Here is a 24,910-nt window from a genome sequence, read left to right on the forward strand (position 1 = left end):
CTGCCATCAAAATTAGAGGTCTTTCTAGAAGATATGCTCTAGCTCAACCAGACTTTACGGGCTATACAGAGGAAATGCAGGGTGAAAAAAAATCTATGGCGTGCATTATACAAGAATGCAGATGAGACGATCATAGACTTGATTTCCTGTCTAAGTCAGATGACCTGAGCCTCTGGTATCCCATTAATCAACTTCTCCCACAAGTATTACTGTATAGTTTTTCATGCAAGTGAAACCAATATTTTTAAATATATATGTATACATCTTCGAAGCATGAATTGAACCACCAAGATGTGTACATTCCTATATTAACAATCATCTCATTGCAGTAACCCACATGATTCCTAGTCCTACATGCTCTGTCATTTTTGTAACCCTCTGTCATTTTGTCACATCTAAAAGGCAGGCCCCAATTATGCAAATGACTTGGGCAGACAGGCTCCCGCATCCACTTCACTGAAGTTGCACATAGATGCAGATGTCTGCCTAGACACAGCCAATTGTAGGATTGGTGCCTAAGAAAAATTAAATCAGTAAGACACATACGTGCTTAAAGTTAAGCATGTGCACAGATCTTTGAAAGAATGGTGCTTTTGTTTGGAACTGTAAAAAAAACATTAAAAATAACAGATGAGAGCATATTAGTGAGTTTAATAATAATGATTTTCATTATGCTAGATGCCGTAGAAATAAATCATAAAATACAGTCCTTATCCCAAAGAGTTTACAATCTTAGATGCTGAATCCTGCAGGCAGTTGTATATTGACAAGATCCCTGTGCCTGCACAGAACTCCACTGTCTTCAATGTGGCACCATGTAGGTGTGGGGTTCTACCCACATGTAGCCTGTTGCATGATCAGGACCTTAATAGATATCTTGTCATCAGGGTAACTTACCGCCTCCTACATGGGACTCATCTTGTAGCATCCTTATCGCAGAAGGAGCTTAGAATTTTGCAGAAGGTACTCAGCACCTAGTTGGACCCATTTTCTTTTTTATACATTCTCTCCACCAGCAATCCATACAGACAATAACAAGTACTTCCTACACCACTTCAGGCTATTGTCTAAATTCATAAGTAACAGGATGAAGACTATGATAGATGTTTATAAAAATCTCTCTACTTGCATTTCTAGGTGATGTATATAGCAAAATGTGAACCGGCATGTCTAAAAGGAAGAATAATAGTTGATCGGGTTTAGTGACAGATACAGTTGGGATGATTCCTTTTTTGCTACATAACTGAGCAGAATGCAAATAATAAAATCTGCTCTTTGTGTCACGCTGATAAAAAGGAGAGGTGTTGGAGGAAAAAACAAACAGAACAGTTTTTCCTGACTGATGAAGGACAAAGTGAATGGCAACACTCGGGGAAGCATGCTTGGTTTGTAAAAGCAGAAAGCCCATTCATATTGCCTCTACTGATACAACCAGCTTGGAGCTGTCAGTGGTTTTAAGAAACAAAAGGAACTAAGAACATTTTCTGCTCCAGCTGGATAGAGAAGCTTCAGAAAAAGAACGTCAATCACAGTTTCATGAGGAAAAGAGACAGAACAGTGGTATCATGAGGATCAGAAAGAGGTCCAACAGATTTGGATGCCAGATTACAGTCACGTATGGGCAGTCCCTGCATCAATATAAGCACATATTATATTGTGGGGTTTGTTTTTTTCCTTTAGATTTATAAGATTTTATTTAATTTTTAAATTAAACATTATTTGGACGCTATCAAGTTATTTGTTTTATTGGGATGCTATCATGTTTTTAAAATGAATTTTTTTTCCTCCTTTAGAAATGCCATCTCATATTAAATGATTTACTTTTCATTACTAATAGTGTTTATGATCTTTACATATAACTCAGCTTCGATAATAAAAGCAGACTGGTCAGTGTCACTTTCCGTCTTTTATGATGCAGTGTTCGGCTTGTGAACACTGCAGAAGTACATCTAACCCAAACAAGCATTTTATTGGCTGGGGGCGGGGGGTGGAATCATGAGACACAAGGTGAGTGAGGTAATAGCTTTTATTGGACCAACTTCTGCTGGTTAGAGAGGCAAGCTTTCACACATCTAAAATTGTGTAAGCTCAAAAACTTCTCTCTCTCTCTCTCTCTCTCATCAACAGCAGGTGGTCCAATAAAAGCTATTACCTCACCCACCTTCCCTCTCTAATGCCCCGGAACCCACACAGCTACAACAGCACTGTATACAAAAACTCAGAAGGGCATTTATGTTGAATTCAGATATTGTAAAAGTTTTTGTTTAAAGAAACACGTATATTTTGAGGCAGAACTGACCCAGCAGTGTCCCTTTAAGCAATTATTCAAACAAACTCCCTATGGAAAAGTAACTGACTTTTAAAAAACAACAGAAGTGACTCCTATTGTCCATTTCTGGAAGCACCGTCCACTTACAGTGCAGCACTTACCACCATGAATAGTCCCATTGTCTTCAGTGGACCTATACACTGTGGTAAGTCTTGTGGCCTATTAGTAAGCATTTACAAGATCAAGCTCTTCGAGAGACTAGAAAAGTCAAGCAGGGTTTCAAAATAAAGTATCAGTGTGTACACTGGCGGGAATGCAAAGTTTAAAACAGAAGAATCCATTCCATTAGCTATTTAATTCAAGAGAAAGGTAAAGCAAATTTAGCATCTTCTGACTTGGCACAAGTTACTGTTGATGTAACTGGATATACTACAGAATACAGGAAACTCAATATTTACTTTAAGCATACAGTCACTGTTTGCCAAAAATATATATATATTGTGTCACATTTGCAAATTAAAAATTATAGGGACTTTGATTTCAACAAACTGTCTGCACATACTTTGAAAACATATTGTACTGGCCTTGGATAAGATTCAAATACCATCAAGTAATATAATGCTGCTGTGATTAATATATCTTAAATGAAGACATGAGGGTATTCGTAAGACAACAGCACAACCGTTAGCTGTGCACTGCATATCGTGTACAGGCATATGCTGAAGACAGTTATGTAGACAAAATGAGCACTCAAATTGCACTAGAAGGTGTTTTGCCATACAACAATACTCTATAGTGGCTCAGTAGAGTGACCACTTTTCAAGAAATCCAACAGCAATGATTTTATTATTTGGGTTTTTTTAACCTAATGGTTTAATTATTGCTATTTCAATAAAACACAGTCTTAGAGGATGTCACAGAGACAAAAGAAATGAAGTTTGTGTGTTATTTATTTACACCTTTCTTCAGGGGGTAACGGACAATCTCTTTCCCTGTAACCAAACAACCGCCTCCTGAGCAGCCACTCTGACTCCCTCAGTTTCTCCTTCTCACAGAACTCTGCAAAAACACCACCCAGTCCATCATTTTAAAGCCTAGTTCTCTCTCCTTGACTCAGAAGTCCCCAGCCCCCTAACGCAGCTCCAGGAAGGAATCCAAACAGACCCTTTACTCCCTGCAGGATCAGCACTTGTAGCTTCAGCTACTTTCCAAACTTCTGTCTTGCATTGGCCTCTTGGCTTACCTAACTAGCTCCTCACTCACTCTCTCTCAGGACTCTTCTTTATATCCCTAGTCCTGGCCCAAGATAGTTACCTGACCTCAGTCATTACTACTCATCCTCCTCCCCTGGGGAGATGAGCTAAACTTGTTTCAGGTGGACCTCAGACCATTTCCCCCTAAGGGGCCCAGCCACCCTGTGACATTCCCTTACAATAGGAAACTGCCCACGCACCAAAGGTAACAACTGAGATTACAAAAATAAAATTAGAGCATAATGGGATGGAACCAGTGTGAAAGATGTAAAGCAAGTAAAATATATTAAAATATAACAATACCTCTAGTTATATATACATATGTGAACACACACAGTTTGTAGGGAAGGGAAGGTGGTGTTATATTTAAGATCAATTGCAAGAGCTAGAGCAAACAGCACCAGACCAGACATTAAAAAGGTGGGAAACTAACTGAACAGAATGATAAAACTGGCATTGATGGAGGTCACATGACATGTAGGAAGACAGCTTGTTCCAGATGAAGGAAGCAATGTGAAAAAAGTCACAGTCACGTGGGAGGAGATAAAAGGAACATTAATGGGAACAGGAAGAGCAGAGTACTTTATTACCTTACAATGTGGTGAAATTTGAATGCTACCAGCTTGTTCTTTTTCAGGGGTTTATAACTGAGGTGAGAGACCCTTAACAATAGTGGTATTTCAACAAGAGAGAGAAAAAGATCTTGTGTGATATCAAAGCGATATTTTATAATAGATATACTGGAGTCATGAATCAGACTATCAAGTCTTATAGCCTTGCTTACCATCGCACATCCTCACTCATATTACAATAGTGTGTCTGTCAAAGGCAAACAACAGATTCTGTAGAACATGGGCTGTATTTAGAAAGCCTTTTTAAATGACACGTTAAAAAAGAGAGAAGATGAACAATGACTACAATGTAATCTAAAATTACTGAATAAATTCTTTTGTTTGCATAGCCCACAAGCTCAATCTTTCCAAACACTGAAGTTAACATTTGTGATATATCCATCTCGTTAACAGACTCTTAATGAAGTCTTCAATGAGAAAAAACAACAGCGAGCTATAGTTTTTCTGAACATTATCATATTTTTTCTTTTTCTACAGAGAGGTACCACCTTCCAAACTCAAATGTTTGTGTTTTAAGGAGCCATTTTAGAGTGAAATTATAACCTATCAGCTGCCAATTTGTCCCTTCTTGCCATGCTTCCCATGCCATGCTCTATTGCCTCCATGGGACCCCCACAAATATGTTTGGCGCCAAGCCCACGAAAAGTTAATCCAGCCCTGCGCACTCCATGCATGGAAAGGAGATGAAGGCGAGTTGCTTGACTGAGGAGTGGGTACCACTCTCTCCTCTCACAGATTGCTACAACTCCCCCTTTCCCTACTACCACCATAACAGTCCTCAGCACATCCCCTTCTCCTTGTGACAGGTGTCCTGGTAGGCCACTTCGAAGTTCTGGTCATCCAACCTTGTATTTATGCAAAGATTTCTAGTTTTCTTCCATGCCACAAGTAGAGGGAGTTGAGAATTATTATTGGTGATAGCAGCACCACTGGTACTACCATCTGCAAGCAGCGACAAACCCCAAACAATGAGCCCCATAATTTTAAATGTAGGCAAACTTATGCAGACATAACTATTTTACTCTACTATGTATCACCTCTTGACCTCACCATCATTTCTTACAAATATCAACTGAACGTTATGGCCTTTAATAAACGCTTTTGGTTTTCAACTGAAAGCTGCCATAATTGGAATACTGTCTGTACTAAAAGCAAAATTCCAGCACTTTAACACCAAAATTAAGCCTTTTAATTCCTCTGTAACTGACTGACTAGACAAACATTCAGAAATAAGTCAGGGCAACATCTGCTACTTTGGGCCAAATTTATCATGGTCGTAACTCCACTGGCTTCAGAGACGTTACAACCAGGTAATCTGGCAGCTTGTGTTTTGCATACCATTTACTAACATCTGGCATAAGACAGCTACATCACATTAAAACTAAGCTGAAATGTTTTGCCCTAATTCTGATTTAGAAACATGTAGGCAGGTATACAATTCTGGATTCAATATTCTCACTGCCAAGTATTACACACTACATAAAATCTCTACAGTAACGTTAGTACATTTAGAACTGTGAAAGGAATTCTAACCGAAGTAAAGAGTAAGAAGGCAAAATTTAACAAAACACAGAGTCCAAATACAAGAGGGAAACTAATTTCGTCTTCAATTTGCTGATGCTACTGCAAGACACTGTCCTCTCATGGACTGGCTGAATGTGGCACAAGAGTTTTTCATATGGACTGCAAAACAATATCAGTGGTGACGCTGGAACAACTTTTTGTAGTGGGGGTACTGAAGGCAGAAACCATGTATTTGTGTTTTTATTAGTACTTCAAGCCAGGGGGTGCGGCAGCACCCCAGCATCCCTAGTTCCAGCACCTGTGAGCATCAGCATAAAATACAGCAGTGTTTTCCCACATCTTTATCAGAGGGGAAGGACAGTCATGTGACCTAATCAGTCACAGAAAAGGGAGTAAGTCTGCCTTTAATTTCTAACTTGACCATGAAATTCTCATGTAGTCTCAAGCAAGTCCCTTATCTCTGAGGGTACGTCTACACTGCAAATTAGACACCTGCAGCTGGCCTGAGAGCGCTCACTTAGGTTGGTGGGGCTCAGGCTAAGGGACTGTTTGTTTAACTGTGGTGTAGACATTCGGGTTCAGGCTGCAGCTCAAGCTCTGGGACCCTTCCATCTTGCAAGGTCCTAGAGCCTGCGCTGTAGCCCGAACCCAAACATTTGCACAGCAGTCAGTCAGTTTTAAAGGCAAAACATTTTTAATAAACTCTTTCCTTACGTATCCAGCACTTTTAAGGTAGTTTTATTTAATAAAATAAATTAAATGCTGGTTTGGGGCATTTTTAATTCAATTTGAATTTCCACCCAATAGAACTTGACAAAATAATCCCAAGAAAGAAAGAAATGCATCTTTCACCATTTTCTAACATAATAAAAATGTTAAAATTAAGCCATTATGTAACTTAACTTATACTCTATCTATATACATTTATTTATGAATCTGAGGGTGTATATCCTCCCAGTCAGCAAAAAAGCATCAAATTTAGCATAAAGGCCACATACATTTAGGCCAGGTCTATACTTAAAATTTAGGTCAACAGAGATATAGCATTCAAGGGTGTGAAAATCCATACTCCTGAGCTCTGTAGCGATGCCAACCTAACCCTCAATATAAACGCAGCTTGGTCAACGGAAGCTTAGTTAGTGTGACTCTGGGAGATGGTATTCCTTCAGCAACAGAAAAAACCCTTCCATTGCTATACTCTGAGTTAAGACAGCATAGCTGCAGACCTGTGCTGCTGAAGTGCCCATAGAGTAGACACAGCCTTAGTTAAAAATCAACACGTTTTAATGGTGATCAACGAATGAGATTCAACCTCTCTTTTGGAAAATAACTAAAAAGTACGTATACACTAGATTATTGAAATCTATTTAAATCAGCAAGCAAGAAACCTTGATTTAACCCTGACACCCACCCTCCATTCTCATCCATATCCTCTTCCACCTACCCACTTACAGTCTCTCTCTAGTTAGGAGGCATAGCTGTTGGCATTTACACACACTGTGACTCCTCTCTGTGGTTTCATCCAGAGCAGCTCCCTCTAGCATTGCAGCTTGTTCCCACAGAAGTGCTAGGGAACTGCTCAGGAATACTTTAGCAGGGAGGCAGAGAGCTTACATCCCATCAGCCCCGACCCTGGCCACGGGGGTAGGGACTTTAAGAGTGTGAAGATCCTATTTCATTCATTTTATACTTGAACTTGCCTTTGAACCAAATTGGGCAATGAGAAAGGCATCCCCCCTTTCAAATCATAGGAATGGTGAAAGAGGGCTAACTAGATATTTCCTACCTTTTGATCATGGGATTCATCTGATGCTTCAGAAAACTGGAAGACACTGTAACTTTTTTGTTAAATGGCAATTGTAGCATGTAATTTCCCCATTCATTAGCATGTAAGGAGCTGTATGCCAATACTCAGAGCTTGCAGACACTTGGACATTCACTAAAATAGCTATTCCAGAATAAGTGTCCACCGGGGGGGGGGGGGGTGGAGGGGGAGTGTTATACTAAAATAACTGTATAACTATAACTATTCCAGAATAACTATATTATAATGTAGATATGTCATAAACAGATCACACATATTTCCTGTGTAACCAAGGGTAGTTTTATACATACACATTATCCAGTGCTTGAAGATCAATACAGCATTTATATTTCCTTCAACCGTGGAACACATACTATTCAACCAACCACTATTAAAGGAACTGGCAAAGGGGACACATCTTGCAAAAGTCTATGAACATCTGCCCTGCAGAAAGCGGCACATTAGAACCACCCAAGAGGGAAAAGCCTGTATTTTACATTTTACTACAACCTGCTCCCAGTCTTAAAGATTTGAAGTGTGATAGAATTCTATCAGCTAAATTCTCATAATTGTCACAGAATGGGCCTGAGGAGCAATGAAATGCCATTTTTCCCATTCAAATACATCGCTACACTGAACTTAATTATTTGTGCATGAGGCTCTACTCTAAAAAAAAAAAAAGCCATTAAAACAACTTTTCTTACTACTTTCTACTTCTATTAGCACTTCCAAGCCAACAGTTATGGGGAAAGCCTCTACTGTTGCTGGCTCAACATCTGTTGATGTTAATGAAGCTCTTAATTACAGGGCTAAATTCTGCCCTCTGATAGCTCTGCATGATTCCAGTGAAGACAGTCTGGCAGCAAATATAATGAGGGCATAATTTGTTCTGCAGAACCTTTATTATTTGTGATGATGCAAAGACAGAAAGAACATAGCTTGTCTTTCAGATCCCAGGTTGGGTTTGTAGTACTGGCTCTTAAGGGAAGAGGGGAATTCTCTCTCTCTCTCTCACACACACACAATCCTGACGTCTTTTAAAGTCCCTGGCAAAACTCCCATTCACTTCAATGGGGCTGAATTTCACCCTCCCCATATCTTTTAACCTGTACATTGTTTAAATATGGAAATAACTGACAAAAAATATGGATCTCCACAACGGCAGTTGACAGACATTTCAGAATATAGTCACATTTTAAACACAAACATTAAGGGAAAAGACATTCACTTCAATCAGAAAACTCAGAAGCCAATTTCTGAGTGAATCTGAAATAGTTATTCGGCAATATGTCTTTGATACACACTTTATTGGACCACTCACTTCAACTTACCACAGCCCTAAGAGCAAGAAGGTGTAAAGTAGTGGACTGTTTCTCTTTGCTGGAGAGGCTAGAGGCATTATTTGTGCTTACAAAGAATGAAGACCATTACAATTACAGCGGACCCTCGCTAGAGTGCGAATCGCTATAGCACGGATTCGCATACAGCATGGTCCCGGCAATGGATCCCAAATTTAAATATTTAATTTGGGATCCATGGTAACGCGGTCCCCACGTTAATGTGGTCCCACGCATGGATCCCAAACCCCGCGTTCTAGCAAGGGTCCGGTGCATGATGTGTGCCCTTTCAAACACTACATTAAAGATCAATCAGTCAGGTGATGCAATAGGCCACTTACTGAAAGGCATGTGATTTGAAAGCTCTGCTGCATCTTTTATTCTTCAATTTAATTGCCGTATTAATTACACAGATTAATTAAAAAGTGGCTTTCACTAAAATGAAATTAGGGGTTGATAAAGTAACAAAAAATCCAAGATAATATTAACTTTTTAGAAAGCAACTAGTGGAAAAATGCTAAATAAAAAAACAATTATTCACAATATGTGCTATTTTCTCCAGACAAGATTCCCATTATTTTTAATAAAATGCAGCAACTATCATCACTATACAGTTGTTGGAGAGACTGGAGTGACAACTTTAATGTCTTTTGTAATTGCAATGGCAAGTGCCACGTCCTAAAAGTTTCAAAAGTGACTAGTAAGTTAGCCCATCTTGAGGCAGCTATAAAGAGCATCTTGTCACAATATCCTAAGCACCCACCTTCCTTCAAAGAAAAAAAATCCATCTGCTTTAAGGTGACAAAATTGGGGCACACAAAATCAGTACTCACTTCTGAAAATTTAGGGGCATGTCTCTCTATATAGTTGTCTCGAAGGCTGAAACAGCTTCTTCATATGCTACTTCAATCTAGTCTATCAGCAATACAATAAATATTATATTCAATTAAAAACACCCAGAAAATAGGTTGTTCATTTTACGAGATGGCCTTCAATGGTTTATAACCTCAGTAAATAAATTATTTTAATAAATTTTCATTCAACTACAAATTGAATAATCCTTTCCATTTTACCTTGCCCCATTATATTCAAGACTACATAGGCACTGAGTTATTAAAGGGTAATGAATTTAGAACGACCAGAAAGACCACTTTCTGCAGCAAATTTTAGTCAAATACAATAACTGGCTTAATAAATGTTTACAATATACTTGAGACAGAGGACTAGTGTCCATGCATGTGCAATTACTCATCCACCCTGAGGGCACTCTCATAGAAGTGGTTTCCACACAGTTCTATTACTTCGCCCCTGCATGATCCTCAGCAAGTGAGGCCATGGGGAAGAAAACAAATGATATGGGCTGTGGGGCCATCAATAACCTGATCGCACATAGCCCTACATCTCATTTTTATCAACCATGGACCACGAAAAAAGTGCACTATAATAACTAAGATAACTGAATTTTGATATCAGGCTGAAATATAGAGTGTTCGGAAAAATACTTGGAAGCTCCCTCTATTTGTTTAGACTTCTCCAAACGTTCAAAAAAATACAGCAGTAAATTCAAGTTAATTAGTTCGTTTTCAATAGTAAGCTTACAAGCAAAATTAATCTACGGTCAATTTAACATCCTATTAAACTGACCACAGATTAATTTTGCTTGTACGCTTACTTTCCATGTTTCAACTCTCTCTTTCACTCAAAATAGGGGTCCATTCTGGCAAAGGGAACTGCCTCAAGCACTCTTACTTCCACAGACAACAGGATCAGGTCCAAAAGCTTCATTTGGTAAAGACGGTTTATGTACTTAACCAATGATACAATACCAAGTTTACCTATTTTAGCCTGGGTCTAAGGGCTTAGTTTGTAGGGCTCCACCTGGCCACGACTGCTGCATGATAAAGCTCAATGAAAAGTTTATGAAGTATTTACTTCACGGAAACATCCCAATGGAATAGGTGATGTTTTGCAAAACACTGAGCACAATTCCATTTTAAAAGCCTATTAGTAGCTGGCTTTGGTTTAGCAAACCATTATGTTCTTAATGGAGAGAGACTATTTCAATGCCAGAAACTTAAAACATACCATGGATATCTCAACGAATTGCACTACATTGCTCGTGCATGTGGGGTAGGAAATTTTGCAATGCAGATGCTGTCTAGGTGACAAAAAAGGTACCTTTTTTCAATCCTGTTAATTCACTACACTTAATTCACAACCCTATCTGTGGCCTTTTTTCATCTAGACATTGAAAAAGATTCCTCCCCCCCCAAAGTGTGTTAGCATAATTTGAAACACCTTTGAACATTCTGTGTACACACGGTGTAACACCTTTAAAAATCACATTCCCTGGCTGTATGGTAACCTGAAGCCTAAGTTAGATAGAGTAACACACAGCTGCAGAGTTAAGGGTAACACTGAGCCCTTTGTTTTTCACTTGATATTTTACACATTTTTCCAGCAGTTACTTAATTTAAAATGGGACTTCAAACTACATTTCCTTGAGTGGTCAACCATTACAAAATTGTAATAGACAATATCCATCAATTTGTGCTATAGAATGTGTTTTGTTTTAAAATTAAACATGAAAAAACTATTCCTGTGAATTAATATATCTGTATCAAAGTGTGGTTATCAATCTGAAGAGAGGCTCTGAAAATGGCATGAAGTGAGGTTCAACATTTTCCCCTCTCTTGCTGATCTAACTTCTCGAATTTGTTCGGCTTGAAAAATCAAAGAAATTTTTCTAGCCTCCAGTGCTGAAATTTCAAATCCAAGGATGAGTTTAAGTGTTCTGTTCTCACATCATCATCAGTGGAAGAGATTCTGCATGCTCATTTTAGCTAACAATTTTGTGATGATACACAAGGCAGAATAAATTTAGCTCTTTTCTCCTCCACTTCATTAGCCTTCCAATGCCAACATGAGCAAAAACATCATCTCTTCCAGAAAAGTAAATAATATGCTTCAGGGCACACACAAGGCCAAATCTTTTACCCTCACACATTAAGTGACAGTATAGCCAAGTGATCCTTTCTGCACTTGCCATGGAGAAGCAGTTTGGAGCAGGGATGGGACATGGATAGTGAATCCACTAGCCCCAGCAAAAGTTGCCTGCATATCTTTGTGCTGAGTCATCTACAGAGCTGAGTTCTCTGGCTTGCAAGGGAATGATTCCTAAAAATCTTGCCTCCAACCAGAAGAATCACACCTGCTCCACCATGCCTGTGGCCTTTTAACAACATAGCGGAAAGTAGGGTTTTCTGCACAGAGAACAAATAAGTTAACTAACAAGACGTCAATTTGCTGACCATAACTGCACTTTACACTTCAGTGGGCTTTTCTGTGATCAATTACAGATCACAACTGCACAATATTTTCATCTTTCAACATTAGCCTCATACTCTGAGCTGAACAACAGTTTATCACCTCTCTGCTGCCAACAGGGTGATCCAAATTCAAGAGCAGGAAAAAATTCTTGTGCCTTCAGAGCCTATATGCTTTACAGAGGTTAAATACTCATTCACTAGGAAAGGCTGCGCCACCGTTGAAATTCCACCTCTGTCCGTATTTGGTAACTGGCTGCTTTCCCAATGCTTCCAGCTGCAGGCAAGCAGTCTTCACGGGGAGGCAACAGAGGAGAAACTGACAACACATGCACACACAAAAAAGTACATTTTAAAAATGCAAACACTGTTCAATGCAACAGATTCTTGAAACCAAATGAGTTCAGATCTTGTTATTCCAGTTAGCTATTTTACTAATGAAGCCAAAGCAGCTGGTACATCAAATTATTATGAAATAAAAAAAAACTGATAGCAATCTATCCACAGTGCTCAAACTTTCAGACAGGTTTTTGTTTAAATCTATCATCACTCAGGAAAAGTGCTCATTTTTTAAAGTACCATTTCATAATTAATTAAATCCTTGCCCCTCTCCATTCAGAATAAACTCTGGAAACTCGAAATAAGTTATTCCTTTATCTCATATGCGTTACATGTACACATTGGTTTGTTATTGCATATTTCTCCTAAGTAGGATATTGCCACTGATCTTTAATAGAGAAGACATAAGTTACTTGGCACTTGTTTTGGGGGAATGAAGTAGTAATCAAGGGACTTTGTAAGCCGATGCAAAAAAGTGGGGTACAGTGGAACAATTTTTAGCTTAGCAACTCTGGCTAATTTTCTTCAAAAAACGTGAAATCCTGACAATTATGGTGGACATATTTCCATAGCTAGAGACTCAGAATCTTCTTCTTACTGATTAATCAAAGCAGAAAGAAGTCCAAAAATATTTTTGAATTACTATTAGTTTCAAACTTTATAATCTTCTTCCTAATTAAAGATATATATTCAGCCAGAAAGAAGACCACCACCACCCCCTACCCTCCAAAAAAAAAAAAAAAACCATAAGAAGAGGGAAGTATTAGCCTCCAACTCCCCATGTAATGGAACCTGAACCTCTCAGCATCATCAACAGGCTGTGTGTGAAAGCATGTGGAGAGAGTGTGCACATGTAATGTAGTGATTCATTTCTTTCAGTAACATTTTACCCAAACCTCCCCTGGCCCAGTAACATTTTCTCTTTTTTAAAAAATTGTTTTGAAAGAAGTTTGTTACTAATTCCGAATCTTCTCATCCCTGTTCTATGATAGATACCGCCATGTCTCTTCGTTTTGAATTCTGGAGATTGCATTTCACACACTCCCCTCCTTACCAGTTTTGTTCTTTCCTCCTTCAAGACTTAGACTTTAGCTCTTTCACTTTGTACATTTGTTTACCCATTTCATTCTTTTATCTTGTCTTGCTTCCATATAAACAACTTCTTTGCTTCCCTTCGTCTGCATTCTTTGAAAGGGAATACTCATTAGGGGGGCCCTATTCATGTTCTTATTACCTCAGTCCCTTTCTTTTTGCCAGCCTCCAGGGATATCCCATTTGTTTTCTTCCTCTCTTGTAGAACCGCATCTCTTCCGGAATGCATCCCTTTCTCACAGTTTTCCTCTCCCTACTTCCCACAGTCATTCTCCTTCCAGTACTTCCCTAGCCCAGTAAGCATGAAAGTCTTGCAGAGCCAGAGAGACAATGAACTGAAAGGCTAGACAAGTAAATTGCACTAGCACAAAGGAGCACACACGGGGGTATGGCTTTTCAAAAGATGGCCATAATAAAGCAGCAACTACCCAGGCTCTAATCCTACAAGGTTCTGGGCACCTTTACTTCCCAGCAACATCTGGACTGGGCCCACAATCAAAGTACTACAGTTCTAAAACTGTACCGCCCTCAGGCTGAAATGAGCTATCAGTACCTGCTTTCACTTGCATTTAAGGGCCCAGTCATGCAAGGTACTGCAGGTCATTATTCCCATCTAAATCAATGGGAATGGATACCCCTTAGCACCAGGGATCAGGAGTTTTGTATTGCTGATAGAAGTACTCTGTAAAGTCCCTACGGACACAGGTCATGCTGTTAGTAATGTCAGAATGCAATTTATATTTTCTGTACTGACACTCCCTAACCTAAAACTTCAACCACTCCTCTCTCTTTAGCAGTTATAGTACAAGAACTTCAAAGGCCAAGCACTCTACATTTTACAAGATATTTGGAGAAGGGACCAAATGCTGTTCACTTTTTCAACAGGTCTACTCACAGGAGAAATGCTCATAGGTATTTAAAAGTCAACAGCTTCTAGGTGTTGGTTTCTCTTTTCTTTATGTGCTAAATGTTACCAATGTTAAAAAAAAAACACAAAGAAGAAACTGAAGTGGAAAATAAATAACCTTTTCTGTAACCAGTGCCTGTTAACATACAGTATATACAGCAACAAAGAGAGTATACAAATCTTCTTTGATCTAGCGGTAACATCTGGAAACAATTTTAGAAAACAACTAGGGCTACAGTCGAAAAATCTGCAACTGCTAAAATATTTTGATCAGTGAAAGAAACTGGATGTTCCCTGTTAGTTTGAAATTTGTCCATTTCTGGATAGCTTTGGAGTTGGACTCATTTCCCTTTTACTAGTTTGTTAACGACAAACATTACAAGGCTCAAGCCCAGCACTGCTTCTGAGCCCTTTTAAGTTAAATGCCCCTTCTCAGAGATCTGCTGGATAACGTAATTCAGCACTGAGGCAGTTTAATTTTTTATTTGTCTTCCAGCACCAGACTTGCTGAGCCATTACAGTGACTCAACCAACATTTTCTTTGTTACAACTGGGAGGGGTCATCATATACATATATACACACACACCAGATGCCCCAAAATACCTTTCAGAACTTCCTTAGACTGTACTACCTTCCCCCCCGCCCAACCCTTTTGGTTTTGTTACTGCTTGCAAAATATTTCTGAGCAAGAAGAGCTATGCAATGCTCTAGATTTATAGAAAGAAAACTCCATTTTATTTTCAGTGTATTAGGTCAGTACTGTTGCACATTTTATTCAATTTATATTTACATGAAAAAAGTTGCTTTCAGGGAAAAACTGTTTTCTTTTGAAGCAGCTGCTCACTGGCCTAAACAAAAGGAAATTTTAAGGCAACACGAACCTTATTGTCTATATCATCTTCATTTTTTCTTTTTCCTTTTAATCCAGCTCGTTTTGCCTAAAGTCAGTTTAAGTGTACTAAGATGCAAAGATGTCATAGTCTATGGCACAAATAAGAACGTGTTACTTCCAATGGCATTTTTTAAATAAACATCAGCAACTATTATTAGAAAGGTTAAAGTGTAGAGGACTATGAGATTCAAATGGTTTCCCGCTGGTTGAAGCCTATCACCTAGAACAGGGTTTCTCAACCTGGGGGTCGTAAGACGGGCCTGGGAGGGGGCAGGTGTTAGAGGGTAGGAAGCAGGGCAATTGTCTGGGGACCCACAGCACAGAGGCCCTCATGAAGCTAATTTACGTGTTTCATCACAAAGCCACAAGCGGGGGACAATTTTTCTTAAGTCCAAAGGGGGTCACCAGCACAAAAAGGTTGAGAGACACTAGCCTAGAACAAGGAAGCCTGGCAACTCCCTACAACCTAAGTACGAACTTTAAACTGATCCTCCGAAGTAGATATAGTGACTGTTCCCCTTAACATGCTAAGTTCTTTCACAGCCCCCACCTCCCGAGCACTGTTTAAAAAGCTATGAAATACCGTTAATAGATTCTCAATAGAGTTTATATATTACACACCGATGTAACTCTCAAACCATTTTTCCCACATGCTCAAATAGATTATTTCCTTCATAAAAGAATATGTATATATTAAGAAGCCCCATAATATTAAGTTAAATAATGTACACTGTATGTGTGGAGTTTTTATACTGTCCAGCTTAAGGAATATATTTATCAGATTGATAAAAAGATGGGTAGGCACCATACTTGTGAGAAACATCCTGATTTTCATGGATTTATTCTAACAATAGTCAATCAGCTATATTCGTTATGAAAAGGACAGTCAAGGGTCCATCTATGTCTGCAAACTGTACACTTATATTTTTAAAATATTTATTTTTCCTAGTCTTTAGGGTGATGAACTTCCAAACATGAACTTAATATAAACCAACATAGTGTTTCTTTCCTGAGACTGCAGAAAACGCCAACCCCTCTGCTCCTGCTTACAGCTTTTGCCAAGCAATAGAGCAAAATTAACAGTCAGTTCAGTTTCATTGCTTCTATTCAGACCCACCATCGGTAAAGTGGTCAAGAATCATTCTTACAGAACTATGAGCAGCCATGGAAGTACCCAGTCATTCAAATCAATCTTTGGCTGGGTGACGTGGTAAATTTTTCAAGCATTGCACATCAAAAGTCAAATACTGGACAGATAAATTTCAGCCTCAGGTTATCAACTGAAATGAGTAGCGGGTTCTTTTCCTATTCTGAGGCTAGCTTAGGGTACATTTATTTAGCTTTAAAGGAGGCTCAAGATTTATGCAAACACTGAATTAAGTGATGCCCAATAAAATCAGATTTTTCACTGAAGCAACTGAGCATTTGTCATGTCACTTTTTCTCCTGTGTGCTCTTACTGAGACACCAGAGAACACTTTAGGGTTAGAAGTGACTGTAGTGGTCCCAGCTAAGCTAGCCCTCATAAACCTAGGTCCCAGTTATGCAAAGTGTAGCAGCATACAGTTAATGAGTGAAGCCACACTCAAGTCAGTGGAGTTCCATGCTGCCACAGCAGTCCATCCATGCACTACACAACGCAGCACCAGGACCCTAGAAATCATGGGCTGGTCTATATCACTAGGACTGAGTTTTTCAGTAATTATTTTGGGGGTGGGGTGGAGGTGAGAAACTGTTTTATGTTGCAAATATCAAAAAAGTGATGGAAATCAGGTATTTTTTTTAAAGTCATTATCCCTGTATCATAACAGACTATCTTTGAGGGATCAGCTTTTAAACAAACAAACTTATTTTGAAGTGAATGCATGGTTTCTGGTACTTTGTTTCACTTGTGCCACATTGCTAGCACTGATGAGCACATAACAGGAAAAAGTGCAGCACATTCCCTAGGAGTACAAGTTTCCCACACTCCCTGCCAATGCACTTCAGTTCTAGGCACAAAGCTGAAACTTTCAACTTTGGGAGGCCCAGCTCTCAAGTAGCTGAGACCCCATACCCATTTGATGCTTGACCTTTTTGCTTAGACAGCCAACAATGCCAGTTGTGGCATGTACTCCGATATCCACGAACATTTAGGGTGCGAGATGACCAATGCACCTCACACAGGTGACCAAACAACTGTCAGATAGCAGATACTTTCTGTCACTACTGTCCCAGTGTAAATTTAAAACTGACAACTAAGCTTTGTTCCAGATGTTCTATATTACATCGCTATCTCCCACCAAAAAATTTGCTTTGATTTTCTGGGGGAATGAGGGAAAATAGATCTAAGGAACCATTCGAAGCAAGTCTAGAGCCTCATTTTCACTCTCAGACTCGTCACAATCTCCGAAAGTTTCTCTTAAAATCTTTAGGGTGCCAATAGGGGGATTGGAGGCCTTCTTGCTACTATCTCAAGCAGGAGATTACCAGGTGAGATTCTTTGGCTTGTGTTCCACAGCAGTTCAGATAAGATGCTCAAAATGGTCCCTTTGACCTTAATCTACCTATGAATCACTATTCCCTACCTGGCAGTTTTCAGTACTTTTGGTGGATACCGGCATTGTAGCCTCCAATGAAAGTACACCCATTTGATTCTCTCTCTCTTTGAGGTGTGCCATCAACCACTTGCTGTCTACTGGCCTCTGACGTGGCTTTGTCTCTCTCAAGACTCTCAATGAAATATATTCAACTTCTCATTTACTCTGCACATTTACACGTCCAGTTACACACATCAAACGTTAAGAAAATAATCAACACATACAATTGCTTCCATCATTTTCACCTCCAGAATAACTGTGCATTATCTTTTTTATTGTAAACTTTACATTCTTTGGAAATATATAAACACAGCGACAAAAATCAAAGACCAGGCTGGTAGAAATTCAAAAATGAGAACCAAAAAGAGACCTCATATCAAGGCCACTGTAGACTAAAAATACCAAACAGATAATCTGCTCCTCTTTAGAATACATGTCCCAGCTTCTTACAAACATATAACAACTTTTCTGACAAATTTCAGAATCTTGGGTATTTAAGTCAATCTTTTGGTGAAGTTATTCAACTTGAATTGTTCAGTTGCTTGTGCCCTTATCTGTAGCAGTCCATAATACATATTTTAATCTAGTTACTGTGTCAAACAGTTTATTGGCATCAATCCATGTATTTCCTTTGAAAATCATACACACTCCCAAGATACTCTAGCTCTCAACTCATTATTCAGTTATATAGGCCAAGTCTTCTTGTTCTTTTTTCATAATTCATACCCTCAAAGTCCCCCTACAACATTCTGATTGCCACCCTCTGTAACTTTCAAACTCAAAGTCATTACTATAATATTGTGAGCAGAACTACACAAAAACTTCTGCTTTCCCCATAAGTAGGTTTTGGAAAATGTACCCATCACCTACTAGCCAGGGTAAAATGCATTGGTGCAAGTCATAGTGGTTTAGACCAGTGAGCGTTTCTTCATTAGGGGTCTACATCAGTCAAATTACACTGATGTTGCAATACCAGTGGCTAAAATCCCAATGGAGACACGGCCTTAGAGTCTGCCAAACTTGACTGCATTCTCCAAAGAAAGATTTCTTCTTATCCTGGGCAAGTGGATTGTAAGCCCTGCTTACAATTCAAGAATGCATCATATTGAGAGCTGGGTTTGTTGGGTGGGTTTTTTTGTTTGTTTTAAACTCGTTGAGAAAAAGCAGTTTATATTTCAACTATACAACCTTTATTGGAATATTTTAAAAGATAGAAAAAAATGTTTAGACTTTTCATCACATCGGCATGGGGATGCAGTCCATCATACTAACAAGTTAACCCATATTTAAAGAGAGAGAGATTTTGCATCTATAATGGGAAATATTCACAATTAAAATATAAAGGGGACTGATTTACTCATTCCTAATCATCAAATGCAACTACAGAATGATAAAAGGCAATAACCGAAAAAAATGAAATGTGTTATTCATATGCTATTTAATTTTATTTTTTATTTTAATAGTAAGGGTTTCTTTTCTGACCCTAATTTCCTGTTTTTAAACAGGTGCTGTTTCCATTCCCACCACTTCGATTCAATTCAAATAATTCCAAGTGAGAAAAATAAAATTAAAATAAAGGTTAAAGATTAAGTTACACACTCAGTATTTTATGAACACATTTGCACACAATTCCAAACAAGGTCTTTAGTGCCAGAATAACTCCATTGGTATTTTTTGATTTGTACAGTATGCATGTAGACGGCTAGTGTTGTGTTGGCATATCAAAACCACTCTTTGTTTAGATCTACTGCTAGTCACAAACTGAAAACTGTGGAAAGAGAGCTAAGCTCAGTGTGGTTCTGATCCTGCAAAGCCTTACTCATGTGCTTTACACCCTGCAAGCAGCTCTGCTGAAATCACTCAGACTACGCACAATATGGAAAATTAAGCAGGTGCATACATTTTTGCAGGATTGGGGCCTATAGTCTCATGTAAGTGTTAAAACATTATATAAACTTCTATCAGATTTCTGCTTTCCTGCACTAGGCTATAACTGACTCTAGAGTAGTATGTTGTGGAAAAGTTAGAAAAACTTCAAATGATGTCAACATGATACCAAAAATAAATTTAAAAAAAACCATACTTGTTCCCTCAAATATATAACTCATTATATTCCTTGCCTCCTTTTCTTTTTAAAAAGTGAAGAGCTGTAAAACTGTTGAACTCCAATATAAAAAGACCATCTAATTTACACTAGAAGGGTGGGGCAGTGACCATAAAAATCTGATATTACCATACCTAACTATTTCTATATTACTCTCTCATGAACATCCGCACTGTTACTTGGGAAACATTTGGTAAAAACTATATATATTTATTTACAGAGGCACTCATGGACTCAACACTATATTATCCAAGTGTCTCAATGGAAGATCTGCAATGCATATAATGTCAAACCTCACTTTCAAATTATCAGTAGAAAACCCTAAAAGAAAGGCCTGTGGTCTCAGTTGGGGTAGATTAGCATTTTCACAACAGAATTTCCACATAATAGAAGCCATCTCTTTGTAATTAACACCATTCCAACCCCACACAACTGCAACAAAGCTTACCCCGTGCAAAATACACACAGTAAAATAAAAAGCAAACTGGTCCTTTCCAAAACCCAAGATCAAGAGCTCTGAAGGCTAGGAGCGAGCAAAGTTGTAAATTATCTTTAAATAATTGATCTGTCAATATATCACATTTCAGAGGTTCTTAATTTATTTTTTTCCCATAACGTAGCCAAACAACACAGATCTTTTGTCATTGGCCCGTCCCCTTCATTTGCAAACATACAAGCAAACATCCTTCCCACTCATTCTCACATAACTTCCCTGTGTTACATACTGCAATTTGCTCACATGGAAATATAATATTAAGAATGTATTTGTAGCTGTCTTTAACGCAATTTAACAGCTGGAAATAAGAACATGATCCAGTACAATATGACCAGCCAGATATTCATTCCCAGACCAGTTTGGAAACCACAGATTTAATATAATGGTATTAATGTAACATTAATATTGTATAAATTAGGGACCAATCCTGCAAACGTTTACTGCCAGACATAGTCCCATTTAAGTGAGTAGCATTAAGCTCATCAGTCAGGGTTTACAGTGTTGTGTCTTAATTTTAAGAGTGCTTTGGGACATTGTCTTTTATTTGCATATGAAATGCCATGCACATTAATGAAGCTGTATAAATAACTACAGTTGGTATATCGTAAAAAGTTTCACTGAAAGATGTCAAGATGCTATTTCCCTAGTCAATGCCATGTGACATTACACTTAAGAGGCATATTAAAAATACACTCAGAAGTAGTGATTGTCCCAGAAAAAAAAATCTTCAAGAAAAAGGAAACAAAACAGGGAAACTTTGGTTGCCCCTTTTCCAATACCAGTCATGGGTTTTCTTTGGAAAAAACCCATGCACATAACTTCCAATCCACCAATGCTAATGCCAACAGACTTTAAACTACAGCTTGGTGCAATTTCAAAAAATCTTGAAGTAACAATTTCTAAACTGAAACTCTGCAATCAAGTCCTGCACAGAAAAAAATTTCAGAAAGGTAAAAAATAATTCATATCCAACTACTTGAGCAAAGTTAGTGGCGGGGTGGAGGGAAGCACTAGCCGAAATTTCAAATAGGTCTGGGAATTAAGTTGATCAGAAATGAAAAATGTTTTGCAGCAAAAAAGTAAAATATTGTAAGTGTATACAGATGGGCAGATACAATTGTTTGTAAATGATTATATTTAATCATACACCAACACCATATAGAAACTGTTCCAGACAAGTTGTAATTATTATTAACATCACCAAAAAGCAAGTAGGAAGTCAATTACATTTCCAAACATAAAGGTAATGGATATATTTCCAGCACAGAGGCTCCCTACACTGTCAACTTTTTTTCACAATAACTGGAAGAGTAAACGATTCTCTGTGTTGACATGAGCATTTCTGACACAGACAAGAGGGCATCGACTTGCTGTGAAGAATGTGCTGCTTCACATTAGAGATCATCCTAGCAAATAATCCAACAAAACACTCTTTAACCCATCACTAACTTTTTTATTCTGCAGCCCATCCTCTTTCCAGCACCCTTCTGTTCTCCGGTAGTGCAATGGACATACTACTTTTTCAGATATAAACATTAGATGCCTATTGTTTTGTGAACTCCACACATTTCACTGCTCTTTTCCTCCTGGGCCTGGAGCAGCCGGGAAGCCTGGGGCTGGATTTGAACTCTTTGCAGTAACTACTGCTTAGGAAAGAGAAATCATTTTAAAGGAGACTTGCTTTGGGGATTTTAATTTTGTTCTGTTTCAAACACCAGGCTTTGAACAAATGTAACAAAACCTAAAGCATGCGGTTACACAGCCTTCTCCAGGACAATTAAACTAACAAGATGTGACCCCCGAAGTGACAGCCAATATCCCAGTTTGTATGGACCTGGTGCACTTATGGTGTATGCAACCAACAATAAGAAAAACGGGGGGGTTCAAAAGCACACCTACAAGAGGCTTACTTGCTCGTTACAAAATAGTAACGAACAAAGAGTTCAGGCCCCAAAACACACAAGTCTTTGCGACTGTATCTCGCTCCCGGATAAATCTCAGCTCCCACCGATGGGTACAAAGAAGCCATGTTCAGTTAGCAGCTCCTTTCACACAGACACACGCTCCCTGTCCCCAGGGCCGGGCCAGACAGCCCAGCAGCGCTTTCAACTTTACTGTCAGGAAAACTAGACCGCTGCCCCCAGGCGCAAGCGGCGCTTCTGGCCCAAACTCCCCGCGCTTCTTCCGTCCCTGGAGCTCTCCGCCAGGTGGGACACACAAACTCCCCTCCTAGCCCAGGACAGGGGGGCTGCGGAGGCCAGGCCCCTCCGGCCCCATGCCCACGTCTCTACCCAGCCGAGCAGCCTGCACCTTCCCCCCTTTCCAGGAAGCGCCATATTGATCCCAGGCGCCCTCTCCCTGCTCCGGCTGCTCCTTCCCCCGCTCGCTGCCCCGGGCGCGCACCCTCACCTTGGCGATCGCCTTCTTGTACCTGGTCACCGCTTGCTGGATGAGGCTGAAAACTTTCATGTTGCCGTCCCCGCAGGGCACGACCACCCGGGTCCGGCCGAAGCACACCGTGACTTTCATCCTGCCCCGCACACGCTGCCCGCCCGCCCGCGCTCGGCCCCCGGCTCCGGGCGCGCCTGGCTCTGCGCCCCCCGCGGCCAGCCGCCAGCCCCGGGCAGGAGCCCGGCCCCAGGGAGGGCGGCGGCGGCGGCGGCGGCTGCTGCTGCGGACCGGCCGAGTCCCGGGCCGGCGCTGCGGGGGCCCCGCTCACATGCTCGGCCGCCGCCGGGGCGGTGCCAGCGCTCGCTGCTGCCTCTGGCCACCTGTTCCGCGTCTCCTCCTGCGCGCAGCGAGGCGGCGGCCGCGGCGGCAGCTCACTCCCATGCGGCGGGGGAAGGGCCGCGCTGTCTCCCCGCTATGGCCGCGCAGGGCATTGCCGCTCGCCCGGCCTCCGGGCCCGGCCCTCCCCCACCGGCGGCAGAAGCGGGGCTGGGTGGGGGGCTGCGCCTCCTGACACATGCCCGGGGGAGCGGGGAGGGTCACGGGGGCGAGCCCGGGGGAGGGGAGAGCCGGGAATAGGGCCGAGGCCCATGGGGCGCTGTTTACGCGGGACTCTCCTAAGGGCTCTAGAAGAAGGAGGCGGCCCCACAGCCGTGTCCGTGCCGCAGTGGGGAGCCCTGCTCAGCCCCGGCGCGGGTGATTCGTGCCTCGTTCGCCCTACAGCGCTTTTCGGCCCCAGACCTCTCTGCCTCCCCCGGGCTATCCCTGCCAAGTCAAGCTGAAAGCAGCCATAGGGGGAGAGGAGGAGAGAGGGAGCCCAGGCTAGCAGTAAGGGGGCCTGGTGGGTGAAAGGGGCCCACCTTGACATCCCCCACCACTTCACCTGGCGGGGGCAGGTTTTAAACCTCCGCACCCCCCTCCAGGTGCCTCTCTTCACACCCTCGCTTCTGCTGCTTTTAGGTGCTTTTCCCAAATTCGTGCTTTTCCCAAAATGTCAAGGGCCTGTTTTGTCCAGGTGGGTGCAAGCTGCGCCACACTCACCTCTGCCTAGGGGCCTAGGGGCCCAGGGCCCTGGCTCCTGGAGGCACCTGAGTGTAGTGGAATCTCAGCTTTCATTTTAAACAAGCTCCCAGCCCTGGTCCTTGCAAAGAAAAGCTTGGAAACACATGATATGCGTGTAACAGACTACCCCATGCATCTCTATGGGTGGGGGTGCTAACTGCTGTGGGGGAACCTAACTACTCCCAGCAGAGGACTCCATGTATAGCAGGAGGAGACAAGGGCAGTTGGCTATTAAGCAGATGCACTCTGCTCCTTCTGAGGGAAGGGGACCGATGCTGATGTTCCTGAGTGACCCTGCCTCTTGGAAGGGGGGCACTGTCATTCCATGTGGGGAGCAGGGCCATGACACAAACGTGGGCTGTAGGGGTGGAGCCATGGTGTGCCTACCTCTTCAGGTTGCTTTCATCAGCCACCCACTCTGAAGTCAATTTCTAGCCTGATATTTTGCATGTTCCAGACATGTCAGGTGAAAGAGTCATAGCAGCCACTTTTGGCAATTTTTGCTGGCAGACAAAAGGCAGGGCGGACTGGAACAATGCACAGGAACACACACACAAACTGGATCAGTGTGGGCAGATCCCTGTTGACTTCAATGGGTGTTCACCTGTATCGATCCAAGTGAGGTGGGGATGGAAGGAGCCACGGACAGAAATTCTGTTTCCTGCCCCCAAGGATCTTTACCAGATCCTAGGTCCTCCCAATTTTCCACCTTGTGGCTTATCAGCAAGAGGAGCAGCTATACCTATCTGTTGACTCAAAGCAGTCTCCCAGCACTCTAAGGCTGCTCTCAGTCGTCAAGACTGGGAAGTAGAGAACCTTGAACCCCAAGAAGCTTGGTTAGTCAAT

General features: G+C 40.9%; 1 protein-coding gene across 7 annotated transcripts in view; it reads right to left on the minus strand.

The window, feature by feature from the left end:
* The window catches only part of PARD3 (par-3 family cell polarity regulator), a 652,516-nt gene extending 629,416 nt beyond the window's left edge, over nt 1-23,100 (minus strand). For all 7 annotated transcript variants that reach the window (XM_077808301.1, XM_077808302.1, XM_077808300.1 and 4 more), the window contains exon 1: nt 22,964-23,100. In XM_077808301.1, coding sequence (XP_077664427.1) covers nt 22,964-23,083 — 120 coding nt within the window. In that variant the 5' untranslated portion in view covers nt 23,084-23,100. The remainder of the gene's footprint in view (nt 1-22,963) is intronic.
* Between the last annotated feature and the right edge of the window lie 1,810 nt (nt 23,101-24,910).

The sequence above is a fragment of the Eretmochelys imbricata genome, chromosome 2 (genome assembly GCF_965152235.1).
Source record: "Eretmochelys imbricata isolate rEreImb1 chromosome 2, rEreImb1.hap1, whole genome shotgun sequence".
Classification (NCBI taxonomy): domain Eukaryota; kingdom Metazoa; phylum Chordata; order Testudines; family Cheloniidae; genus Eretmochelys; species Eretmochelys imbricata.